This window comes from Daphnia magna, linkage group LG5 (assembly GCF_020631705.1).
Source record: "Daphnia magna isolate NIES linkage group LG5, ASM2063170v1.1, whole genome shotgun sequence".
NCBI lineage: Eukaryota > Metazoa > Arthropoda > Branchiopoda > Diplostraca > Daphniidae > Daphnia > Daphnia magna.
In genome coordinates, this window is record NC_059186.1 from 3,994,994 (window position 1) to 4,020,229 (window position 25,236).

The 25,236-nt window shown below is 37.6% G+C and overlaps 3 protein-coding genes and 2 long non-coding RNA genes across 7 annotated transcripts; 2 read left to right on the plus strand and 3 right to left on the minus strand.

Annotated features, from left to right (window-relative positions):
• The first annotated feature begins 323 nt into the window (after nucleotides 1-323).
• LOC116919904 lies at nucleotides 324-877 on the plus strand. The gene is made up of 2 exons (XR_004392079.2): nucleotides 324-501; nucleotides 640-877. It is a non-coding gene; the product is annotated as an uncharacterized LOC116919904 (long non-coding RNA).
• A 116-nt stretch (nucleotides 878-993) lies between these two features.
• LOC116923161 lies at nucleotides 994-3,430 on the plus strand. Of its 3 annotated transcripts, none has more exons than XM_045173460.1 (4): nucleotides 994-1,238; nucleotides 1,304-1,437; nucleotides 1,506-2,132; nucleotides 2,193-3,430. In XM_045173460.1, the coding sequence occupies exons 3-4, from the start codon at nucleotides 1,506-1,508 to the stop codon at nucleotides 2,418-2,420; spliced, it is 855 nt and encodes a 284-aa protein (XP_045029395.1). In that variant the 5' UTR covers nucleotides 994-1,238; nucleotides 1,304-1,437; the 3' UTR covers nucleotides 2,421-3,430. The 3 variants fall into 3 exon arrangements, with proteins under 3 accessions (XP_045029395.1, XP_045029394.1, XP_045029396.1); XM_045173461.1 differs by having other exon boundaries at nucleotides 995-1,437; nucleotides 2,193-2,220; nucleotides 2,294-3,430; XM_045173459.1 differs by having other exon boundaries at nucleotides 994-1,437.
• A 1,652-nt stretch (nucleotides 3,431-5,082) lies between these two features.
• Nucleotides 5,083-5,891, minus strand: LOC116935623. The gene has a single exon (XM_032942899.2). It carries the CDS (start codon nucleotides 5,842-5,844, stop codon nucleotides 5,116-5,118), a length of 729 nt encoding a protein of 242 aa, XP_032798790.2. The 5' UTR covers nucleotides 5,845-5,891; the 3' UTR covers nucleotides 5,083-5,115.
• A 1,042-nt stretch (nucleotides 5,892-6,933) lies between these two features.
• On the minus strand, nucleotides 6,934-10,027 carry LOC116935626. The gene is made up of 6 exons (XM_032942900.2): nucleotides 9,624-10,027; nucleotides 9,408-9,557; nucleotides 8,271-8,595; nucleotides 7,762-8,203; nucleotides 7,303-7,681; nucleotides 6,934-7,246 (listed from the first exon to the last, which is right to left on the minus strand). The coding sequence occupies exons 1-6, from the start codon at nucleotides 10,025-10,027 to the stop codon at nucleotides 6,934-6,936; spliced, it is 2,013 nt and encodes a 670-aa protein (XP_032798791.2).
• Nucleotides 10,028-10,367: 340 nt separating this feature from the next.
• On the minus strand, nucleotides 10,368-11,049 carry LOC123472241. The gene is made up of 2 exons (XR_006646588.1): nucleotides 10,992-11,049; nucleotides 10,368-10,934 (listed from the first exon to the last, which is right to left on the minus strand). It is a non-coding gene; the product is annotated as an uncharacterized LOC123472241 (long non-coding RNA).
• Between the last annotated feature and the right edge of the window lie 14,187 nt (nucleotides 11,050-25,236).

The following is a 25,236-nucleotide window of genomic DNA, read 5'->3' on the forward strand; positions in this document are numbered from 1 at the left end:
CTGGGGAGATCGACGTTCGGCAAATCTCCACTACATACCAATTGGCAGACCCTCTCACTAAACCTTTAGCAAACCCTCGTTTCTCCTCCCTGAGAGAGTCAACCGGTATTCTGCCCGTTCCAACTGACTTAATCTAATTTTATTTTCTTTGAATACAGAGGGAGTCCAATATAATGCCTTGTATTTCCCCCTCTCATCAAGTTTACATGTTTGAGAGGGAGTGTTGATTTATCCAAACATGTTACACTGTTCTGGCAACAGATGGCGACAGGCGGCGGACGGGGCAACCTGTATGGTGCCAAGTATGCGACCTTCAGACTAGCAGGCCGATGCTTTACCACTAAGCCATAATTCATTCTGTTCGTGTTCTGTCATCCTGGCTATACTGTCACGTTCGCTTAAGTCTGTCAAGACTTATTTTCTTCCTGTGTTTCTCAGACTGTTCAGTCTTCATCCACGTTCAACATTCAGTTTCTTCTGTATTCACTTATACTATCAATGGTAACTATATGTGTCAATGTAATGCATCTATTCTGTCAAGCCAACACTATGACAATGCATGTACCCTGTGCAAATACAGAAGCCTCGCATACAATATATCCTTGTAATCTCAATACGTAACGTTATAATTTTTCTTAGACTCAAGCTCAAACTTTCAACCAGAATCCAGCAACGATGGTGAGGCTGGTGCATCATCAAATTTGCCAGTTACCAATATCGATTTAACTGGAAATAAGGATTCACGCGATTCTGATTCGAGCTCCAATGATGATTCAACTTAGGGGAGGGTGGGGTTATTTGGACCGGTTTTGGTTTTTCTCGTGTAGGGCCTTTCCTAATCATCTGATTTGTAAAATAAATGTTTATTGTATTTTTATCACTTTTTGTTTGTTTGTTTTTAGGTTTTTTGGTATGTTTAAAAAAATTCTTATCTAAAACAATATGTTCCATGTCACGGACAAGGAAATCAGAATGGGGCGGTACTTAGTAGTATCGATCATTAAAAATATAGATTAAGAATCCTTGTTCCGCCTCAGTAGCAGATGACGTTATGGCATAGACCCTAAGTGATTTCAAAAGTCATGAACGAGCCGAACGAACAATCTCGATCTGTTTCTGAAGAAGAAATATATTTTGTCACACTAAATAGATACAGAGGAAACATTTAATTAAATTGGTTAAAATATTGATTGTTTAAATATCTGTTTTAAGATAAAAGCTGGGTTGATGATGTGCAAGTAATTGCAGGCTAACGACGTAAATGCAATATGAAAAATATTTGAACATTTATTTTGTATTGCAGGTTCTTACTGTATATTTTGGTATTTTGATGAAACAAGGGGTAGATTTTTAGCAGTGAAACAGCAGAGTTCTTCTTGTGTGAAGTTATGGGGGATCATAATTCAGTGAACACTGACTCTACTCGTGAATGTTAAAGTAAGTTTGTGTTATATTCTTCAAATAGGGATACTTTTTATTTATATCCAGTGGCTTCCTTTTTCTAGATGCCTCGAACATACAAAAGAGTTGGATTGGTTCCTCCACCATCTAACGAGAACCTTAAAAAAGCACTGGATGACATTCTCTCTGGCAAATTTAGCATTAACCAGACGGCCAAAAATCATGGATTATCCAAAACAACATTGGCTAGATATGCAAAACTACATCAAGGATGTGGATTCATTTTACCTTTACAAGTCAAACGTCCTCAGTTTCATCTCCAGATCCTGTCATCAGAAATGGAACGCGAGCTATCCGAATACTTGCTCACTTGTTCGCTATTCAACCATGGATTAACTACTATCGATACCAGAAAAATTGCATTTTCGTTTGCTGTTGCAAATTCATTGAAAACTCTAGCCAATTGGCACATCAATGGAATGGCATCAAAGGACTGGTTATCTGGTTTTACGAAGCGAAACCAACATATATCCATCAGGAAACCAGAATCAACGAGCCAAGCAAGAGCATGTGGTTTCAACAAACCAGTTGTTTCAGGCTTTTATGATCAATTATTTAATGTGCATGACAAATACCAATTTTCTGCAGATCGAGTATTTAATTGCGACGAGACTAGCGATACAACTGTCATGGATTCACCAAACGTGATTGCACAAAAAGGAGCAAAACAGGTTTAGTTTTTACATTTTGTATGTTTTCTGTTTTGATAAATAATAATCTCAAAATTTTAGGTTCAACAGACAGTATCCGCTGAACGTGGTGAGAATGTGACGATGTTAGCTTTCATAAGTGCAGATGGTAAATCCATACCTCCTGTGTTCATCTTTCCCAGGAAAAAGTTAAAACCAGAAATGCTCAATTGTGGACCCGTTGGATGCTTGGGTTTATGTCATCAATCTGTTTTTTTTCCTGATAACTCATTTACTATTTCATCAATTTATCAATTTCATTTTCATTAATTATGTAGGTTGGATGACTGGAGAAATTTTTTTAAAATCTTTGCAGCATTTCAAAATGCATGTAAATTGCTCGAAGGAGAAACCTGTATTACTATTATTGGATAACCATGCAAGCCACTTGGATTACAGAGCAATGCAATTTGCAAAAGAAAATGGGATTATTTTGTTAACATTCCCTCCCCACTGTTCGCACGCTCTTCAACCGCTAGATGTTTGGGGTGTCGGTAAAGTGCAGGGTGCAGGTGCAGGTTGGACGGGGGGTAATCCTTGTCGGGTTGCAAGAGCATTTCACAATCGGGAAAAGCCGAACCAACCGTGGTTCTGTAACAGCGTGGATCGTAAATGTTTGCCTTCCGCCATCCGTCGAACAAGTATGAATGCCCACCCTTGGGATCCCCCCTCTGGCATACTCCCAGTAGGGGAGACCGGGGCTATGCGGGACATGGGGCTAAAATGTACAAGGGGATTAAAATATGTACAATTTGTTTTAAAATGTAGAAATAAATATAGCGTATCTTAAATAATGTGTAATTTATCCTATTAACTTTTTGTCTTGAAATTCCGATTAGCTTGTAGATTTTTATGGGATATTAAAAAAAAGGGATTCGTCAAAAATATTTAGGACGTTTAGTTTTTTCTTTTAGAAATACTTATATAAATATTTTTATAAAAGTGAGATACCTGTTTCATAGGGTTTTTCTTCTAGTTTAAGGTGGTGTATCTAGTTTTTTAAAATGTGTTTTAAGTATTCAATAATTTAGTTTATTTGAAGTTGTTTGGATTCGGGTAAAATGGAACATAGAAAACGGGGTAAAACAGGGCATCTCAATACCTCCTGTTTCTCAATCTCAATATCTACGTTGGCTTTTTTACTATTTTACTAGGGCCAGGGTTGTTACTAAACAGAAGTAAAAAAGTCACGTGTTCACAAGGGTGGAGCTATAGCCAGATAAACGACCACCCACCGACAAAAACAAGGGGAAAAGTTAAAAAATAAAGGCATCTAAACTTTTTTTATAGTATCTCCACTTATACGTAACAGAATTTAAAAGAAGGCAGCACTTCTGAAAGCAAAATGAATTTCCTTTTCATTAGTGCGTCTTTTAATCAAAATAATTCAGCCGTTGTAGAGAAAAATGTTGTTCCATTTTTCCCCTGGCTCTGTTCCGTTTAACCCTAACTTTTTTTTTTTTTTCATTTTTTCCTCTTGTCATTTTATTAAATAACTATGAAATAGTTGGACGAAAAAAATAAAAAAAAATTACGGAATGTAAAACAATGCAAGGGAATCACTACTATACTTTTTTTTTCGTTTTTCTTGTAAAAAAAAAAAAAATGGCAGCGTAAAAAAAAAAAATGTCCCAAATAGCCCCGGTCTCCCCTACCACCCTCTACTTTGTACTTACCAGCGCGCGCTGAACAAAGGTTCAGCGGGTGGTACTGGGAGTATGCCAGAGGGGGGACACCGCGCCGATTCGCTTAAAATTACACGTGTGTCGACAAAAAATTAATTCAGGGAATTCATATCATAAGTTAGTACCAGGGGATTTCTAGCATCTACAGAAGAATGAAATCCGTATCAATGCCAACAAACGGCATGCAAATGGTTCAAGCCGTTTGTGTACAATTAAATAAATAAAAACACCCTTTCTCCATAAGCTAACATGTAAGAAACACCATGTTCAAAGATAGCTGGGTTTTACTTTGACGGAAAAACCAGCAATCAGAAAATTTTTTCAATCTCACCGCTAAATAGAAAATTGTCTTAGCTATTAAGCGATATAAATGTATAAGAAATAGCTTATATGTTAGACTAGAATAAGCGGGTCGGAGTCATGCGCATTTAACACGGGCGCTTATGGTAAAACGCAAAAGCGTTCAAAGTGAATGACGGTTACTGTACATGTGTGATTGGTGTGCTATGGAATTTTGGCAGTTGTGTTGCAGGCAAAAGCTTGGTTGGTCAGATGGGCAGTGGCTGGCTGAGTATGTAGCCTAATTGAGCTTAACGTTAGCAGGTGGAAGCTTGACGATGGCAGTTGAACACTTGATTAAAGCTTCCAGTAGCTTGATTGTGGCAGGTCATAGCTTTGGACATAGCTTTAATCAAATTTTTTCTGAAGGATCTGGCTTTGTCTGATTGGATTGGATTCTGAAGGTCATGGCTTAATCGTTACTCTCAGAAGTCTAACTGAGTTCATGGCTTGATTATTCATTCTTGGCCGTGGCAGGTCATAGCTTGATTGCAAGTTCATTGAGAAGCTTGGCTGTGGCAGGTCATAGCTTGATTTTGATACCAAACTTATGTAGCTTGGCTGTGGCAGGTCATTGCTGATTCAGAGTTGGTTATGATTTTATTTGTCATAACTTGATCATATCTTATTGTGCTTGGATTGTGGCAACTCAATCAACGTTAACAGAAATGCAATAGGTATGTACAATATTAACATTTACGATTTACAAACTTTACATAACCAAGGATCTTTCTCGTTTACAGGGAAATTGTCAATGCACATTGTGTGGAACCATTCAATAGACAAAGGAGTTTCATGTTTGTAACTATAATTAACATTTACGATTTACAAACTTTACATAACCAAGGATCATTCTCGGTTACAGGGAAATTGTCAATGCACATATGTGTGGAACCATTCCATAGACAAAGGAGTTTCATGTTTGTAACTATAATTAACATTTACGATTTACAAACTTTACATAACCAAGGATCATTCTCGTTTACAGGGAAATTGTCAATGCACATTGTGTGGAACCATTCCATAAACTGTTCACACTCAATCATCTTCCATTCCCTAGATGGTAACATGTATGCGGTTCTCCGGCAGTGGCAAAAGACAGATTCGGAAACAACCAGTTCCTTGCGAGTCCGTTTTACTCTGCATAAGGTGGATGGAAAAGGAGATAGCTCGCCAGAGGTAATACAGTTATCAAGATGATTTCGTAGTTCATGAGGGTCGTAGAGAAGTAATGCTGGATCTTGCCCGTTCGCCAAACTTGTAGCAAAGGCTATGACAAAGACACCACAGTCAAAACCATTACCTTGCCACTGGCAAGTTTTAATGACATAAGTCATCTCTTTTTTAGGTGTTTTCAGAAGAGATGACATACAGCTTAAAATGTGTTTCGACCGCCAATTACTTCCCGCCATGCTGTCATACACCAGGACATAATTCGGTTGGCTGAAACCTTTTGCTACCAACACCCAGTGGTCTGATCCGTCGTGAACAATTTGCATCCATTGTGGACCATTTGCCTGAGGAAATGTAAGTGAACCGCCCATGGTGCAGCAGTATAATCCTCCAATTTCAGGGTGTTGTTGTTTTAGAATTTCCATTGCTCTATTTATGTATCCAGATGAGAGCTTATTGGTTTTGGTGAGGGGATGGACCTCATCAAGAAAACGCATGGGCGGTTCAATCCTGTCACGTCTGGAGAAGCAAGCAGCAGGTAACAATTCCTGTTCATACGTGAAAAAATATAAACACATATTTCTTGTTAAATGCTTTAATGCAATGCAATTACCTCATTAGGTACAACCATTACGTCAGGTGATGATGCAATGGGAAAATTGTCGAGGAGCAACGCTTCGTCAAATCCCGCATCTTTATTGGTTAGCATCTCTTCTGTGGCCAATAATTCCTCTTCCTCGGCTAAGAGCTCATTTACAATGCCCGATTCTTCTGCCTCAACTCGATGTCGTTTCCTGTGGTATGAAGAAAAATATTCGCCATTATTTCTAGGCCGACCTCTCTTTTTTAAAGCTGTTGGAAGATGGAGGGCCGCCCACGGATGAGGTAAATCCTAAATTACACAGTACTTAAATACAAATTTTGATAAATTGTTATTATGATTTACCTTTTTCTCTGTAGCATCTGGTAAACTGTTTTCTTCAGCAGCAGACTCAACGTGAACTGCCAAGGATGTGGATGGATCATCATGTACGAGAGAAACGGAATCTCCTACAAAAGTAGGACAAGGACTAGTGCTAATAGCAGAAGGAATCGGATTCTGCATTATCGCAACTGGCTGGTCTTTTTTAATCAAAGAATGTATCTCCCGAAAAAGATGCATTTTTTGATTGAAGCGTGGTGATGACAGCACACTGATAGTGTCGGCCAGTTTCTTAAAGAAGATCATGGCCTCATTAAACTGGTCCTTTTCAGTGATAGGGTTGTTCTTGGGCTTCGTTGGAATTAAGCCAGTTGGAGATGTTACCACTGCATCAACGATAACATCATTCTGGATAGAGTAAGTATTAATTAATAACAAAGGTTCGCTTTACATAACAAATACATTTTTTAACCTCTAGACATTGATTCTGCCAGTGATTCAAGAAAGATCTTGCAGAAATTTCAATATTGTCCTTCAGATGGAAACTAATGATGTGGCGACAAGGAAGGCCAAAGGACATGAAGAACTGACAGGTACAGCAGGTCAGATCGCATTTCAACTGATAAGTTGTTTTGCGAGACGCAATGCTGTAGGTCGACGATTCCTACACATAAAACAGGTAAAAATATATTTTATTTTTAAAATGATTTGCAGTACTTACTTCTTTGAGAAAGAAGTCATATTTAAGTCTCATGATTTTCATTTCTCCTTTTAGTTTGCTCCATGCATAAGGCGAGATGGACTTCGCATAGTTTTGAAGCAGTGGATGCTTAGATTTTGTTGAAAATCTATGCTCTCGGATGTTCTGCTTCATTGGCCTATCACTTAGGCGAAGCAGAACTATGTTAACCAAGGTTCTGATTACATCTGGAAGTCGCTTGGATTTTTGAAGTACATCCTTGATGGTGTGGTGAAAGCTAAAGATAACGTTTCAGTTTAATCGTAAATTAATATTAATTATGATCATTGTTACCGTTCTAGGCGATTGGTCGTATTATTTCCAAATGTTTGGAGTTGACGACGCCCAAGAGAAGACCACTTATCTGTGATATTGAACCAATTGTCCCGAAAGTAAGTCGTGACAGATACATCTACACTCAGCAAACGATCACATAATGAATCAAATTCATCCTGTGTAGTGGCAAATAGAGCTGCACGAAAATGCTGTTGTATCTGATGCTTCTTCTCTTTTCCCAGGTTTTTCAGCTTTATTAGCTTCGCATCCACTGTTTTCAGGACATGGAAATGACATAGGATGTGTGTTGCGCTGGTGAAATATTTTGCAAGAGCAGCGATCTCGGGTATTTTTATCAAGTTCGTGTTGGGTTTTTTAACGAGCTGATTCGATTTATCTTCAAATTTATCACGAATAATGGAAAAGTGTCGTCGTGCTAGTCGTTTCTTTGGTGATTCATGAAGTTCATTATTTAGCTCTGTTTCCATTGAAGCTCGGAAAGCTTCGAAAGAAAATTGATTTCAACGTAAGTGAGGTGCTCATCTTCGACCGATGAATCATCTGCGCTCTTATTTATAATTGTATCAACTGTTTGGACAAGTGAGCTTTTAGATCCATTTGATGCCGTTGAATTACTTTCACTTAATTCAGTAATGATGCTGAGATTGTGACCATTGGTTGGACACAATCTTACTGGGTTAACTATTGATCCCGTGGTTTCAGTTTCGTTAAGCCAAATGACCTCATAAAGCTTGGTTGCAGTATTTTCTTCAGGGCGCTGATAAACATTGTGACCATGGGTAGCTAGCGATTTTAACTGAGCGATGGCTTCTTCCATACTTAGTTTAACAAAAGGCAACACGCGGGTTGAATCGTTCGATGATGCCGAATTGATGGATGATTCCAGAGGCTCCCTTTCCTGCAGCAAAACCAGAAACGTGACTATTTTATTTTTCAACAGAAATATTAATTGAAGATTAACATACCTTGCAAACGCTGTTATCGTGACAACTTGTTTCAATATCCGAATAGCTCTTCCAGTGGCGAATACCCCAATCAGTACGATTGACATTTACAAAAACCATGTTTTCGTAATCGTGAACCGACGCACACGAGGATTCACTTTTGGAATCGGCCTCATCACACAATAAACCAGTTTGCACCATTTTTCCGGGATGTAAAAAATTTACCATATGAAGTTCACCATCTGATTTCGTCTTCAGTATACGGGCTTCAAATGGAATGTTGGTAATTTCCAACAATCTTGAATCAGAGAGAGATTTCACCCCTCCCGACGATCTCTGCGCAGTCCTTATCCGTAACCGTTACAGTTGTAACGGAAACATCATTGTTCTGCAAAGTAAAATAAAATTTTTGTTTTTTAAACGATTATGCTAATCATAATAATATTACCTCAGAAAAAACTTGCAGGCATGTTGCAATTGATTCCACAGTTTCTTCCTTCATGAAGAACATCGCGACAGGCTGCCCGTCGCCATTGTTATCCTCTATTAAAAGATGATAAAGGGAAAAGCCAGCCTTGGTGGTTTTGTAAGTGCCGTCTAATTCTATTACATTACCGTATGTTCTGTACATTTGCCGCTGCTTTTCCAGCTGGATATAAATTGCGGCCACCTCTCCGTCAGCAACATGTAAAACCTTAATAATGTAAGGATCCGCCGACCAAATCAAAATTCAAACGGTAAAATTTAACGCGTTGCTTTTATTGCCCTGTTTTGACCCCAAATTTGTTGCCCCGAATGACCGACTTTCTGCTTTCATTACTCTAACGGGAAAGTCAGCCTTCTTCCGCCGACCTTATATTTTTGAACACGCCTGACCTCGTTTGACTTTAAATTTGACTCTCTGCGTTGCCGTATAAAAGATTGACAAACTTCACCAGCGAAGGGGGAGTCACCAGTCGACCAGCGAGGCAGTCAGTGAGTCAGTCTTCCTCCCTCCGTCTGTTACCTTTTCCCTTTTGTTTTTGCCGCTGTGTTTTGAAATGTAATTGGTGTCAAATTTAAATAAACATCATCACCTCAATTGTTTCAATAACATTGTTTTCTTCTTTCTGCAGGTCCATCAGATAATCAACGGTATCTCTCCATTCATTATCTGACTTCCCTGTCAATTCCTGTTTGATGTTGATCAGGTCTTTACTGATGAGATGGCTGCCAAATTTATCTTGCAACAGCTTTCTCACTTTAGTGGGTTGAGCACCGACGGAAAGAGTAGCTTCTGCAAAGGCAACAGCCTCAGGTGCCATATGCCTAAAAATCGGTAATGAAACAATATATATTAATTAGACTACATTTAACAAAAATTTTTCTTCGTACCTTTTCCTGGCATACGTAGAGACGTGCTCAGCGAAAACGGGGTGGTTCTGGTGGACAACTTCCAATGAGGCAAGATAAAACTTTTCCTGCCTGGAACAGAACGTGAATTGTACTTTTACTGGACAACTTTGGGGCATCACATTTTGATTGAGTCTATCCTTTGTCTTGGAGCGATCCCGATGTATCCCGTAATGCGGGCAAGCATACATAAGTCTTTTAAACAACCACTTTTCATCCATCTTATTCTTATTGTTAATGTCTTTGTTATAACTCACAACACTCTGAATAGGTTTATCACGGCGCAAATACCCACTTTCCTCCACCTCGACTTTCTTGATAAAGAGCAAAATGTCTTCTACACTATCGAATAAATAATTTTTGCTCAGTGAACTAAGGACGGACATTCTTGTATGAGAAACGGACACGGATTGAGTTCCTTCTCTGGTTGTCTCCTTCCGTTTCTTTGCTTCCGTCCGTCTTTCCTTCCATTGGTTCGCAGCATTTCAAAAGGGTTACACCTGTACCTTCCCTTGAGATTGCGTAACAAGGTAACTTCAAGCAGGGGTGGTTTGTGGCCCTATAGCTGGGCTCAAAGAGATGCCGAAGCGCGTAGTCGACGGGGTGAATTGTTTCGTATACCTGCCCGGCTTCACTTATCACCTTTATTCACCTATCATTATCTGTGTGTACTGACAATTCCCCTGTGACCGAGTACTTATCTTAATGTTGTAAATATTGTAAATTTCTTTTTGAACGTGTATTTTGTTGCAAATAACATGTGACCCACATCGACACCACACTGCATCACAACTAGAAATCAAGCAATGACCTGCCACAGCCAAGCTTCACAACAATTTGCAATCAGCATTGACCTGCCACAGCCAAGCTTCACAACAATTTTCAATCAGCAATGACCTGCCACTGCCAAGCTTAATAACCAACTCTGAATCAGCAATGACCTGCCACGGCCAAGCTTCATAGCAATTCTCAATCAGCAATGACCTGCCACAGCCAAGCTACATAAGGTTGGTATCAAAATCAAGCTATGACCTGCCACAGCCAAGCTTCTCAATGAACTTGCAATCAAGCTATGACCTGCCACGGCCAAGCATGAATAATCAAGCCATGAACTCAGTTAGACTTCTGAGAGTAACGATTAAGCCATGACCTTCAGAATCCAATCCAATCAGACAAAGCCAGATCCTTCAGAAAAAATTTGATTAAAGCTATGTCCAAAGCTATGACCTGCCACAATCAAGCTACTGGAAGCTTTAATCAAGTGTTCAACTGCCATCGTCAAGCTTCCACCTGCTAACGTTAAGCTCAATTAGGCTACATACTCAGCCAGCCACTGCCCATCTGACCAACCAAGCTTTTGCCTGCAACACAACTGCCAAAATTCCATAGCACACCAATCACACATGTACAGTAACCGTCATTCACTTTGAACGCTTTTGCGTTTTACCATAAGCGCCCGTGTTAAATGCGCATGACTCCGACCCACTTATTCTAGTCTAACATATAAGCCATTTCTTATACATTTATATCGCTTAATAGCTAAGACAATTTTCTATTTAGCGGTGAGATTGAAAAAATTTTCTGATTGCTGGTTTTTCCGTCAAAGTAAAACCCAGCTATCTTTGAACATGGTGTTTCTTACATGTTAGCTTATGGAGAAAGGGTGTTTTTATTTATTTAATTGTACACAAAAGGCTTGAACCATTTGCATGCCGTTTGTTGGCATTGATACGGATTTCATTCTTCTGTAGATGCTAGAAATCCCCTGGTACTAACTTATGATATGAATTCCCTGAATTAATTTTTTGTCGACACACGTGTAATTTTAAGCGAATCGGCGCGGTGTCCCCCCTCTGGCATACTCCCAGTACCACCCGCTGAACCTTTGTTCAGCGCGCGCTGGTAAGTACAAAGTAGAGGGTGGTACTACTACACCAATAAATAGAAAATATTTTTAGCTATTAAGCGATATAAATGTATAAGAAATAGCTTATACGTTTGACCAGAATAAGCGGGTCGGAGTCGTGCGCTTTTAACACGGGCGCTTATGGTAAAACGCACAAGCGTTCAAAGTGAATGACGATTACTGTATCTGAAAGAAAAAATTAATAATTGTAAGAAAAATTAAGTTACACAAAGTCATGCCATTGATGAAACTTACTGAGTTTGTAATCCTTAGGTTTTTTTTTCTAGCAGCACCTATTACAACACATTTTTGTTACCACATATAGCTTCAATGTTAATCTATGATTAGTTGCTTACCTTTGCTTGCTTCTTTATTTCATTTCTTCATTGACACTTTACGACAGAACACATGAAATAATGACGGCGTCATCGTCGTCATGCTTGCGAATTTAGGTAAGAAACGAAATGAAAAGAAGAACAAACTTGTAACGAGAACAAAAGACGGTCGGAAGGCGCATCTGGGCCTGTAGCCAACGCCATCTGGTTTCTGGGGGGCAATAGCCAAAATGCTATTACCATCCAGAATCTGGGGGCAATAGATTTTTCCATTTTTTACTGTGTACTATGAAGAAGGCAACGAATATGAAAAAGAATAACGTTTTTCTTGGTACACGAACGAACAGCTGTGTAAAATTTAGAAAATCAAACTCAAAATACAATTTGAACATCGATTAATCTGCTGTGTTTCATTCGTATCCATGGGTATATATTCAGTAATCCGCCGTCATGTTAGCATTTTATTTCAAATAGTCATGATTAATTTGAGGCCAAGCATAATTCTACTTAGTATAAACGATAGGGATTAACCATAATTATGATGCACTACAAAAAAAATATAATTAATTAACACTTTCGATGAAAAATAATGAAAAACTTCGAATTTTATTGGAATCCCAATAGTGTAAAATGGTTTAAATTTATTTTCCTAGCGGAATCTTACTGTACATGTATAAAATTTATAGGGAAATGGCCGCATTTACGAGGACTTTCGAAAAATATATGAATTTACAGAAAAATGTAAAAAAATCCTCAAAAAATCTTTCATGTAGTTTTTTTGTTTAAACGAAAAGTCCACAAAAATGAGTATGGTACAAGACGGCGATTTTTTCTTATTTAAAAAAGATTTGACTCTTCTTGCAATCACTATTATTAGTGTTTTACTTTAAATCATATATCTTTAGAAAGTCTTGGTAAATGCGGTCATTTTGCAACAAGATTTTTTCATTTTGAACAAAATCTCGATTTACAAATAATTTTCAGAGTTTTTATTATATCAAAATACCGCTAATGTCGAAGTTTTTCGTCGTTTTCGTTACTCCATCACCAATTATTTTAATTAATTTTTAATTCTGTTGAAGTACTTTCTATATTCTAAATTTTCCACTAAGTAAATTTTTATTTTGCGTCAAAATAAACAAAAAATAAATAAAAAGCTATCATGATGGCGGATTAAATTTTATGAATAACCACACTTGGGCCTTATGTTCGACCACTTCTCCTGAAGATCAAGCATTTATGTTGCGGGAAAGTGTAGCTGTTTGGTCTAACTAAGTTTTGATACATTGATAATAATTTTGAAGAATGATTTTTACTGAAAATCCTTGCATGAATGGCAAAAATGGCGCATGAAACGGAAAATTTACTAGGGTCGTTCCTGTCGCTCAAAGTTGCCGAAGGTTTCTTGACGAATGATGACCAATGAGAGATAAGCAACTCACATGACAATACTATGTCGACTGCTTTATAAAACTGTTTAAATTTGAATAGGTTACAGGCGAGCAATTGTGTGTGTGTGTTTTGAACGAACGAAACAAAATTTCGTTTGTTAAAAATGTCTGACTCGTCTGAGTGTGAACTACATGCATCCTCTTCGTTCAATTCCGAGCTTATAGACCAACTCGTCGACCCACCAGCAGAACAGGATGAATTAGAAGATATTTTAACTGCAGCTGAAACATGCACTGTTAACGAGAATCTTAGGATTCAAAATTCCAGACAGACTAAAGCCTTAAAACAGGTTGAAGTTGTTAAAGTAAGTAAATTTGGTGTGAAAATGTGTCAAATTTTATCACTGTTGTTATAAATATCGTTTTTTTTATTGTGAAGATGAATTACAAAAATTCAGGAAACAAACGTGCTCATCCAAGGAAATCTACCAACAAAAATAACCGTACCAAAAACAACAGAATTGAACATGTGGTTCAAAGGGTGATATAATTGTTAATTTATATGAATCCAATCCATACTAAGCATTGGCTAATTTTTCCTAATTTAATACTGTATTTGTATATATTTCACAGCTAAATTTCTGGACAGCAGACTTCGATGGGCATAGTTCATCTTGTTTTCGGCCTGTCCCAACAACCAAGTGTGGTCCTCCAGTACACGAGCATTTGGGCAATTTTCCAAGGACCTTTTAGAAAGCAGGGTCAACTATTGCCTTACAAACCAATGGCATCACCTAATAGATAGCCAATAAGAAATAAGAAGAGACGGATTAATTGGAGCTGAACCAACTCAAGCTGGAACAAATGGAAATGGGCCAACTGAAGCTGAATCAACTGGAGCTAAATCAACTGAAGTTGCTATCAATTCACCTAGGGAAAATCCAACGGCATCCCCTATTTTGGCACCAGAGAGCCATGAAGCTCATTCCAGCTAGCTTCCACCTTCTAGCAGCACCATCATTGGACAAGTCTCCAAAATCTGTCAAAGTCATGCCACATCGAGGGCTGGATGAACTGTAACTGGATCAACCGGATCTGCTATCATTCCCCATCGAAAAAGTCCAAAAGCAACCATGATTCCGGCGCCAAAGCGCCATAAAGCTAATTCCAGCTCGATTCCAGCTTCTAGTGCGACCAGTAGTGGGCAAGTCTCTTACATCAGTCCTAACTTGAGTTTTTCTAGTCAAAATTCTGCGTGTATTTTGAGTCCGAACATTCCTCCTGCCATTTTGAGTCCGGCCATTTCTCTTGCCATTTTGAGTCCGGGTATTCCCCCTGCAGCTCCGCCAAAGCCCAAAGGTGTACTAGTCAACACTCCGAAAGGAATGTTCTTGAAAATGAGCGACGGAAAGGTAATAGAACTATTTTTATTATAGGCTAAAAACTCAATGTTATTGCAATCTTTCTTAGATGATTGGACCCATTACTACTGTTTTGACAAACCCATTGAAGTAGTTTGAAGAATTTTAAACTCTCATTCGAATTGTACTAAATTCTCAATTGTTTAACACACAACACTCTGAATAGGTTTATCACGGCGCAAATACACACTATCCTCCACCTCGACTTTCTTGATAAAGAGCAAAATGTCTTCTACACTATCGAATAAATGATTTTTGCTCAGTGAACTAAGGACGGACATTCTTGTATGAGAAACGGACACGGATTGAGTTCCTTCTCTGGTTGTCTCCTTCTGTTTCTTTGCTTCCGTCCGTCTTAAAATATTTTGAGGTGCTTGGCTGTTCGACAGCTTCAGAGCCTTCATATAAGCTACTAGCCATAGCACATAAAGTATATCATTAGTGATTAATTTATATAAAGCATTCCATAGGCTACTTACTTGGCTTATGAGTGTTCTTTAAAAAGGCTTTGAATCTGATTCCGTCAATGTACGTACATTTTTTCACTTCGATCTTGTTTTCTTTAGCACCTGTTTCAGTTCTAAGAATTTTTCTCTTTCGAGATGGTTTTGGAGCAGATTCCACATTAGTTCGTTTCACACTCCTTTTTCTTTCCATTCTTATAGCTTCATAATTCTTATTAAAAGTGGAAAATAACGCCTTGAAGCAATCAATGAATTTCTGACAGATTCGAAAGCAGACTATATTTTAGACTAAATAGCTGCCATGCGAATCAGCCAATCAGAGTGGCCCAGAAGCATTGGCCTAGGTGACCGAGACCAAGTTGCTTAAAACTCACCCCACAGCTCGGTTTTAAAATCTATATAGAAACTACGCAGATATGATGATTGTTACCAAATATCCTTGTCTTAAAGACGTTGGAAGTAACTGTTTATACGTAAGTTGTTATCTGACATTATTTTTCAACTGTGCTTCAAGTAAAAAAAATATATTTATCTTTTCCTAGGAAACAGTCAAAGATAAAGTCACCAAAGATATTCAGAACCAAATCGAATCCGCAAAAACAAAGGATGTGAGGAAACTTAAAAGATATTCAGTGGCATCTGTTGCCAACGCAGAGACGTCGGATATCGTTGACACGACTACGACCGAATATAATGCTGAAAGTGGAAGAGAGATTGAATTTATTGCAAAATATTATTCTAGGCGTTCTTTAGTCCAATTAAGCAAAAAAAAATTCTAAACGCGAGATTCTAGAAAGCATTCCACATTACAAAGAGTTTGCCAATGTAAGAAATATGACAAAATATTTCTTTTTCTTTTTTATTTTATTCTATTTTTGCATCATTGTCCGATGTAGTTTAGGGAGGATTTCCCGAAAATACCAGCTGTTTCGGTGATGGGTCACAGCATTTGTTGAGAATATAATACTCCCAACAGCCACGACGAGGTCGGGGAGAACCATCCGTTTCCCCCGACGTCTGCAACACTACTATTTATGAGGGCCTCCGTAAGGTGGCCCCCCTTTTCTATGTTTTAGCTCCCACTATTTAGTATCGTATCCCCCCGCCCACGCCAATGTAAGCCCTTTTATGGCCTAACGTAGGCCAGTCGAAAATACACCTCGAGAGCCTACACAACTAGGAGTTAGTGTTCAACATTTCCTCATCTTCTAAAGGTCTTGAACAGTCTGAACACACCGAAAAGAGTTCAATATCTTTCAGCATTTTCAAGAATAATTTTTACGAGCTAATAGGAAATCTGAGACGCAATTTCATTTCTACCAAAAGCCAAAACTTTGACGGACGAGTAAGAGGCACACTCGAGCTTTTATTGGTGGCAAACGAATTGTGTTCATCAAAACAAGAAGCAAACTCAAGCACACCAGTATTAACATTACGTGAAGTAAGGATAAAATGGGAAATATTATATATAACAATTACTAAAATTCATTAATAATATATATTTTTTTGAAAGGCAATGCTGTTGACGTTGACTGCTTAATTAAAACAATTGAGTTAATTTTTGTTCAATTATTTTTATTTTTTTTTTATTCGCTGACAACTCTACATTCAATACTTTTTGTTTGCGGCGATTTGTTTAATTACAAAAACATCGCAGTGAAAAGTATGGGGGATGCTATGCTCAACCTAATGAGCTTATACTATGTGTTTGATCGGCACTACCCGGCCACTTATAGCGTGCTACTGTTACTAGAACGGTATTGCCTCTGCCTAAAAGGTGCTGATACTAGAGGAGAAAGGAATGGGGATCCTTCAAATTGAAAAAACTTTGTTAATAACTTTGAAGTTTTTTAAACTGCCTTTTCACAGCAGACTAGTGAACAATGAATGAAAATTGCCTCGCTGTTTGTTTTCATTTTGTGAAATATTTTAAATAAACAATGAAAGAATTAAAAAATTATTTTTGAATTAAAGTATGTGTAATATGAATAAGTACAATAACTAACCATTTAAGTTTAAGTACTGTAATACATTAAAGTACCATTTAAGAATAAGTACCATCATCATTTAGGTATGTTTTGGTCGATAAGTACGCTAGTAAACCAGTATGTTATCCTACTTAAATAATAAACTAGAAATTAAAGATAAGTCGGAGCAAAATTTAAGTACGATAATTAAATAAGTAGAATTGGCCTTTTATTAAGCATGAAAAATAAGTACTCTACAACCGCTGTGTATAACTTGACTCCTCCTTCTTCCGCAGCAATTGAGAGGCTCTTCAGTCAGGGTGGTATAATTTATTCACCTGAGTAATTGAAGTTGACTGACTAACATTTCGAGATGTTGTTATTTTCAAAAGTAAATTCATATTTCCAACTCAATCCATTCAAGTGTTCCAACTCAATATTTTATTTCAGATAAACTTAACGAATACATAAAATGTCTAGAAATTGATTTGTATAACATTTAAGAATTTAGTTGCTAAAACATTAGACAAAAAATTTTAGACGTACACGAATATCATACGAAATCAATAATTCTTCATGCAAAATAAAAAGTTCAATAACAGTGTTAATTTTCTACACTAGATGTTGCCCAGATCACATCGGGGAAAATGATCGGCTAATTTCGATCCGATCTATCTCTTGTGATCGGATCGGCGATTAAGATTAAAGAATTGATCGAAGCGGTAAGTCTGACTGTACTATCGTACAGTCTGTTGATTACGACCCAACAATAATTCATTTTCTGCCCTTTCTAACTGCACTTTTGGGTGCAATTCACTTTAGGTATTATGCTACAATAACATTTTGTGACTTCACGTGATATATTAATATTTTTTTAAAGGTTTAATCACATGTGGAAGGGTGGTTCAGCTACGATGGCAAATCCCATGTTTAAATAGAGCAAGAGCGAAGCACGTACCCACTACTGTTTTACGAACGCACCTTACTATTTTAAGGGAGAAATTGCGGCTGGCGGCCATGTTTGTATCTCGATACAAACATGGCTTCCAGCCGCAAAAGCTATCTTAAAACACCAATGTGCGTTCGTAAAACAATGGGGGTACGCGCTTCGCTCTTGCTCTATAATCCTGGTTAGAGTTCAACGAAAAAATTCATAGCGCACAGAACTTACTCCGTCCCTGTGTCTTGCCCTCCGGTCAATCGCTGTCCAGTCCTCGTTGACGCCGAGTGCATAATAAAAGTTGTAAAAAGACGATTTTATGGTTTTTCTATTAGTTCTAGTTTATTTTGCAGCACGCAGCTGCAACATTACTCAAGAGGGGAGTTGGCGTAATGCAGGGTGCTGTTCAATAATGTTATTCGTTAACTTGAAATATTGTAGAAAAGGAACCTCCTTCTTCTTCTAAACGTTCTTCTCCTAAACTGCCGATGATTTCGAAAAGAATGAGTGACAGTCCTAGGTAAAAAGGCAACCTTTCGATTATGGTCCAGCATTGGAAATTTTTGTATTTTTGGTTAATTACAAATTCTTGCAGAATAATTTATGGATTTAATGTAAATATTTTAATTATTCTAGGTCTGATAAATCAACTGATGAATCATTATCCACAACATCTGATCCAAGTCCAGGGGAAAAAAAGAAATCGAGAAAATATTTTTTGAAATCCACGCTGATGTGAGGGGCGCTAGTGTGTTGTGTGAAAAAACTCACATAAATCAATGTCGGGATTCTAATAGAAAAATACCATTAATGAATTTAAAATATATTGATTTACTGTTGATTGATTGCATTTTTGTATGAAAATCCCTAGTAGCCTTCGTCCGTCACCGGGACATCCCAGCTCCGTCCTATACCGTCCTGATCGGATATCCCATCCGACGTTTTATGGACGTTCCGAGGACGTCCTAATGTCCGCTCTTCAGGACGTTCAGTGAAGTACATCCAGAAGACGTCTGCAACTGGACGTCCTTGGGATGTTTGAGTCCGAACGTTATTGGCCCATCTGATCTAGGACATCCTGGGAACGTCCAGATCAGAACCGACAAGGATGTACGTAATTTTGCATAATGCAAATTCAGTTTTGAGGACCCCATAACCCCTCCCGTTTGTAATAATGGAATAAAATTTCAAAATATCATTTTATTTGAAAATTTCAAAAACAATACAACCCCAATTATGAAATGTTATGTTATGCTGCGATTGTTAGCTTGGTGAATGTATAGTACAACAATTCTACTGGTGGCGGGAAAAAAGTTTTAAATACCATTCATATCCACGGTTTTGCAGATGGGAACAGCCATATTATTGAAAAATCTTAGATTGGTTGAACGAAATTGTAAAATTTATGCTTCGTCCAATGACCTTCGTAAGTCCACACGCATGAAGAAAGTTGGAGGGACGGCCGCTTCTCGTTTAGGTGACTTAAGAAAATTTATTGAGGCGTTTGATAGTAAATTTATTTTTCCTTCCAATCCTACCTCAATATTTGTCAATAGAGCAGTAAAACATCCTGCGTTGCGCGTTTTACACAAATTAGAAAATCTCATTTCTGTCCAAGTTGGTCTGCTGCGGCTGCAGCTCTTATGAAGAAACCATCTTCTTCACGTTAAAAATTAAGTTTTCAAAACTATAATTTAGATTTCCCTATTTTCTTCCTAGCAGTGGGTACCCTATTCATCTTTTCATTTCCCAATTTTTTTTTTCTAGCCCCAGTTCTATCTACTTTATTTTTATTTTATTTTTGTTTGTAAGTTGCTCGTCTCTTTTAGCCGAAGAATTTCGTTTGCTGCCAGAAATTCGTTTGCTACAAGGGGATGAACAACAAACCATTCACAAACAATAGCTAAATAAAAATAAACCAGATAGAACTATGGCTAGAAAAAAAATTGGGAAATGAAAAAATGAATAGGGTACCCACTGCTAGGAAGGAAAGGGGAAAAATCTTAATTATATTGATGAAAACTCATTTTTAACATGAAGAAGTTGGTTTCTCCATAAGACTCTGACTTCGACACATATGAGATTTTCGCATTTGTGGAGAACGTGCAACGTAGGATGTTTTACGGCTCTTTTCTGAAAGCGCATACACTTTATATTCTCTGACATGATTGGCGTCATCATCGTATCTATAAACGGCCAAAAGAGAAATGTGTGTTAGTTGAAACAACCAAATAACAAATATCGATGCTTACAAAACCATGTAAAGATGCTCTCGTGACAAAATGACAATGACGTCCATGTCAACCTGAGTTGGGTCTCCAGTGACACGATGTGCATCAACCAGTCCCCAAGATCCAACTATAATCTCTTCAGGACTGATCTTCTCTTTTCCACTTTGCTCGCCTAGACTGACTATATATAATTCTATATTAATTCAAAAATCAAATGGTAAGTGCACAGCAGCCGATTCTCTGTGTGCACTTTGGACCCTGTAACAAAATAACATTTTAAAATGGTTGGAAAACACAGGTCAAAGTATTAAATACTTACCAACTTGTCAGTTAGGGATTTCATCACCACCATCTTCTGCCGCGAGCTCAACGCTACCCACGCATTCCTTTTGCAAACGCGATTCTAGATTTGCAATATGAACTTTTCTGTATTAATACAATAATCAAATGGTAAGTGCACAGCAGCCGATTCTCTGTGTGCACTTTGGACCCTGTAACAAAATAACATTTTACAATGGTTGGAAAACACTTGTCAAAGTATTAAATACTTACCAACTTGTTAGTTAGGGATATCATCACCACCATCTTCTGTCGCGAGGTCACCGCTACCTACTTCACCTCGTTGATCAAAGTCGGTGGCGGTTCGCGTAGTTGTTTGGTGGGAAGTAACAGCTTCTTCTCTACGTGTTTGTTGAAGGCGCACTTGCTCAGGTGCCCGCTTGAGGTAATGTTTTGTTTCACGTTCTAGTTCACTTAGTTTGACGCCTGTGAACTGCGGAACGCCTTTGATCCCTTCTAAAAATAGAAAACGAAATTAGAAACTAAACTTTGCAAAAACTAAATTAGCAGGATAATACCAAAAACAGCACGGGTGACCGGTGATTTCGCTATTCCTAACTTTTTCACACCGTTGCGTATTTTACCGCCTCAATTGCATGCAGACCTCACTTGGAAGGGAAAAAAAGCGACCAAGCTCGCTTAATGGCATCGGCATTAAAATTTTCGGCTAAACAAGAACCACCAAGTCCACGTATTAAACCTACCTGAAAAGAAAATCAACAGTGGTACCAATAATACCCTTCAGCAAAACTTACCAGTTGCTTATAGTTGTTGACAGACTGGAGCCTTTCCTCGAATGGACGAATAGCTTCAATCTCAGTGAGCGGTAATGCAAGTTGGAGATTACCCTTTTCTTCTTCTGGAAGTATGTTGGCCGTCGAGGGGTTCACCACTGAGGGGTTAGGTGTACGAACAAAAATCTTTTGCTAAAAATTTGCGTAAGTTACGTAAATTTTGTTTAATTTGCAAAATTTTTGCTTAATTTGGGTAAAATGTTGCTTAATTTGCGTAATTTGCCTGTTTTTTTGCTAAATTTGCCTAAGTTTTACCTAAATTGCGTAAATTTTGCGTATTTTGCGTAATTATTACGTAATTTGCTTATAATTCGCGTATTTTTCGGCATTCTTGTAATAAATTTCTCACACTACACCAATTCTGATTTTCTACCTTTAAATGTTAATTAATTGAACGCTCGAAAAGTTATTAGAAAACATATTGACTTGTGTATTGTTTTAAATTCAACACCATTACATCCGACAATTTTACAATGCACATATCAAGCTGGGGAGGGGGTACACTGCAAACATAAAAATGACAGGGATGAAAGCCATGAATGGACACCTCGACTGGTTTCAATTTACCCGATAAATTTTGTGTTTTGTTTTCAAAATTATACCAGTGACATAGTGCCCCAACGTTTTCCTCGCCATCCCATTCCAAAATTGTCGCATTCATCTCTTTTTTTGAGGCGGCAGATAAAGTGCTAAATGACATCACATGACCAATCATAACACGTTTTGTTTTTCTTTTGTTTGCATGGCTAGAATCGGGTTCACACTGGAACACTCACCAATCTCCGATTCGTATTTCTTTTTCTCTACTGTTTTAGCAACTAACATGTCACCTAAGCTGAAACTTGTACTTTGCATAACGCGTGTTGTCCGGTCGTTTCTTAATTTTTTGACTCCATTTTCCAATGCCCATACTATTGCGCTCTTCCTAACAGCTCTGACTCTTTCACCCTTACATGTTACAAGGGCAAACGAACTAGACTCTATAAAATAATCAGTATCATTATTATTACCGTTCTCGTTTTTCCCTGGAGTGTTTTTTTAGATAGATAGGGAGTGTTTGTTGAGATTTTAGACAAGATTTTCCCAAAAGGGATGTGTAATCATTGAAATTACCATTACTTATAGACGAACGAACGCTAGCATCGAAATCGTCAAAATCATCGTCGACCGAATCGACAACGTCCTCAAGAACTGCGCAATTTGTTTCTTCACACTCATCATCAATATTTTCATTGGAATCAATATTTGAAAAATCATTTGGTTTCCATGCCAATCGGCTGTCAAATCCGAATGGATCTCCCCCATCTACGCGAATACCCAAGGCATTTAATTTCTCTTCGGCGTCCTTTAGTGCTTCTAAGACGGTTTCCTCTATATCTTTCGACGACGGAAGACTTTTACAGACGAATGAATCGTCAGTTACTCCACCATACCGATTCAAATTTTTTAAGTGTCTTGGATAAATAATTTTGTCAATAGTTCCTGAGGCTGTAACAAGAATACTAGTGTCTACTTTCCTACACCTACAATACAGGAGTTCCGCTAAAGAAAAATTGACTGCAGTACTGCCATAAGTTGTGCATGAGCGAACCGATTTGAAAAAAGTCTCGCATTGCTGACTACCATAGAGCCAAGGCTTAAAAGATTCGGTTGTTCCGTCATCTCTGAGAGTAGCTAGCAACATAATCAATGCATGTGCATTGATTTCCGCGCACAGATATGCATTTAACGTGATAAAATGCTTGTTGTTGCTTGTTGCCATTTGTGGCTGACTTGGTTTTCTTTGAAACGGATTTTGTCTTCTGAAATTGCTTTTCCAATAACGGCAATGGATTAAAAATAGGTAAATTCCCAGCTTCATCAGAAGCAGGCATAGGAACATGAACATCAGGAAAGAGATTGCATGGTTCAGGAGTAGTGACATCTGCGAGAGTAGTTTCTTCCGAGATTCCTTCTCCTTAAACGGCGATATCCGAAATTATATCCGTAGGGCTTCCGTTTCTTAGAGATAATTGTGATGACTGCTCTGTTCGGTTTGGATTACATCGATAGGGGAGGGTGGGGTTATTTCGACCGGTGTACATGTGAAACAGCTAGTTAAAAAATATTTAATTTAGTTATAAAATTCTAAAATTAATACATGATGTTGTAAATAGGTATCCACTTTATTCCCTAAAAAATCATGAATTTTGTACATTAAGTTTTTTAGTTATTTAATAAATAAAAAAAGCCCTTAAAAATTCTTTTAAAAAACCAGGTTTTTATTGAATTTACTCAAAATTTTTAAATTTTAAAAGAAAAGTGAGATAGCAAATGTGTAGATATACCATTTAGCTTTAATCACCCCAAAAAAAAATTTTTTACTTCTAAAATGTGTTCTATAATTCAAGTTTTCTCAAAAGCGTTTTTGGGGGGATATTTGGGACGCTAATGTGGGGGTTTTTTGAACAAAAATGGAGTTTCTAATGGGCGGAGCTTGGCTCAGTGGCAACGCTGAAAAAATAATAATTTTTAAAAAATTTATTTTTTGTTTTAGCAACGTCGTATTGACTGTCAGAATGTTATTTTTCCTGTTTTTTTAAAGTTTCATCTTTCTTTGGCTTACATCAGTGTTTATTCATAATTTCTATTTATTTGAAACTAATATTGTAATTCTAAAAGAATCGAAAATACTGTGAAGAAAGTTTATTTTCTTGATTATGCTTTAGATGCCTCTGAAATACAAAAGTTTTTATAGGCACAGATTTTGTTTTAGAAAAATGGGTTGTTTGTTGTAGGCACAAAACGAAACAATTTGATTACATCTAAACATCGTTAATTACTTTACGGCGAGAAACACGCCCAGATCTCATAGTGCAAGAAACAGGAGGTTCATCACAATTTTTGTTTACGTGAGTATAGTTTTCTTTATTTGTTACATTATCTTGAGGTTCCTTTCTCTGTCGATGACGTTTCTCTGCTGCAGCTGGCTTACTTTAAGTGGTATTTCTCTTATTGTTCACCTGAATTTCTTTTAATAAACATCTTTTTAACCGTTGACTTTCTTTCTCAACCTTCTTGTTATGTTCAACTTCAATTTGGTCCTTCTCTGGAGTGTCCGTTAAAACTCTGCTTCTACCACTTCTCTTTTTTTTTGGCAATATTGAAGTTGGATCTTGGCTTACTCTTGGATATGGTCTTAAATCAGAAGGGCTGACATGTGTTTTTGTAGGCACAGTCTGTTCTAAAATACTGTCTTCTTCAGCGATGGGAATATTATACTGGCTGACATCTAATATTGCTGGTTGACTTGAGGTATTAGGCAAATGTTCTTCCGCAATATTCAAAGGACAATGGTCTTCTGTAGATAACGTTAAAATCACTTGATATTTGCAAAGTTTAAAGTAAACTAATATTTTACCTTGACCGAGATCTTCTTCTGGATATGATTCGGATTCACTGTGGTTTATTTGTTGTCCTATAGGGGGATTAATTGTCAGATCAATTGAATCCACGTCAATAGAGATAAAAGCTGTTTTTATTATGATAAAAAAGATTACGTAAAAAAGGTTACGTAAAAATGTGTTAATTAAACAGACCTGGTCGGTCAGTAACTCTTGATGGGGCATATCAGTCCTCAGATATTTTATTTCTATCGAAAGGAAAAATTCCAGTGCATTCGAAAGCGGAAATGATGTTTTTGGGCGTCATACTCTCAATGAATGGCTGCTTGCTTAGTTTGGCCACTTCCTTAATAGTGATCCTTTTCCCAGGATTTAGTCGAAGCCACTCATTATGGCTTTTCTTTAAGTAGCTTTTGAAAGGGCA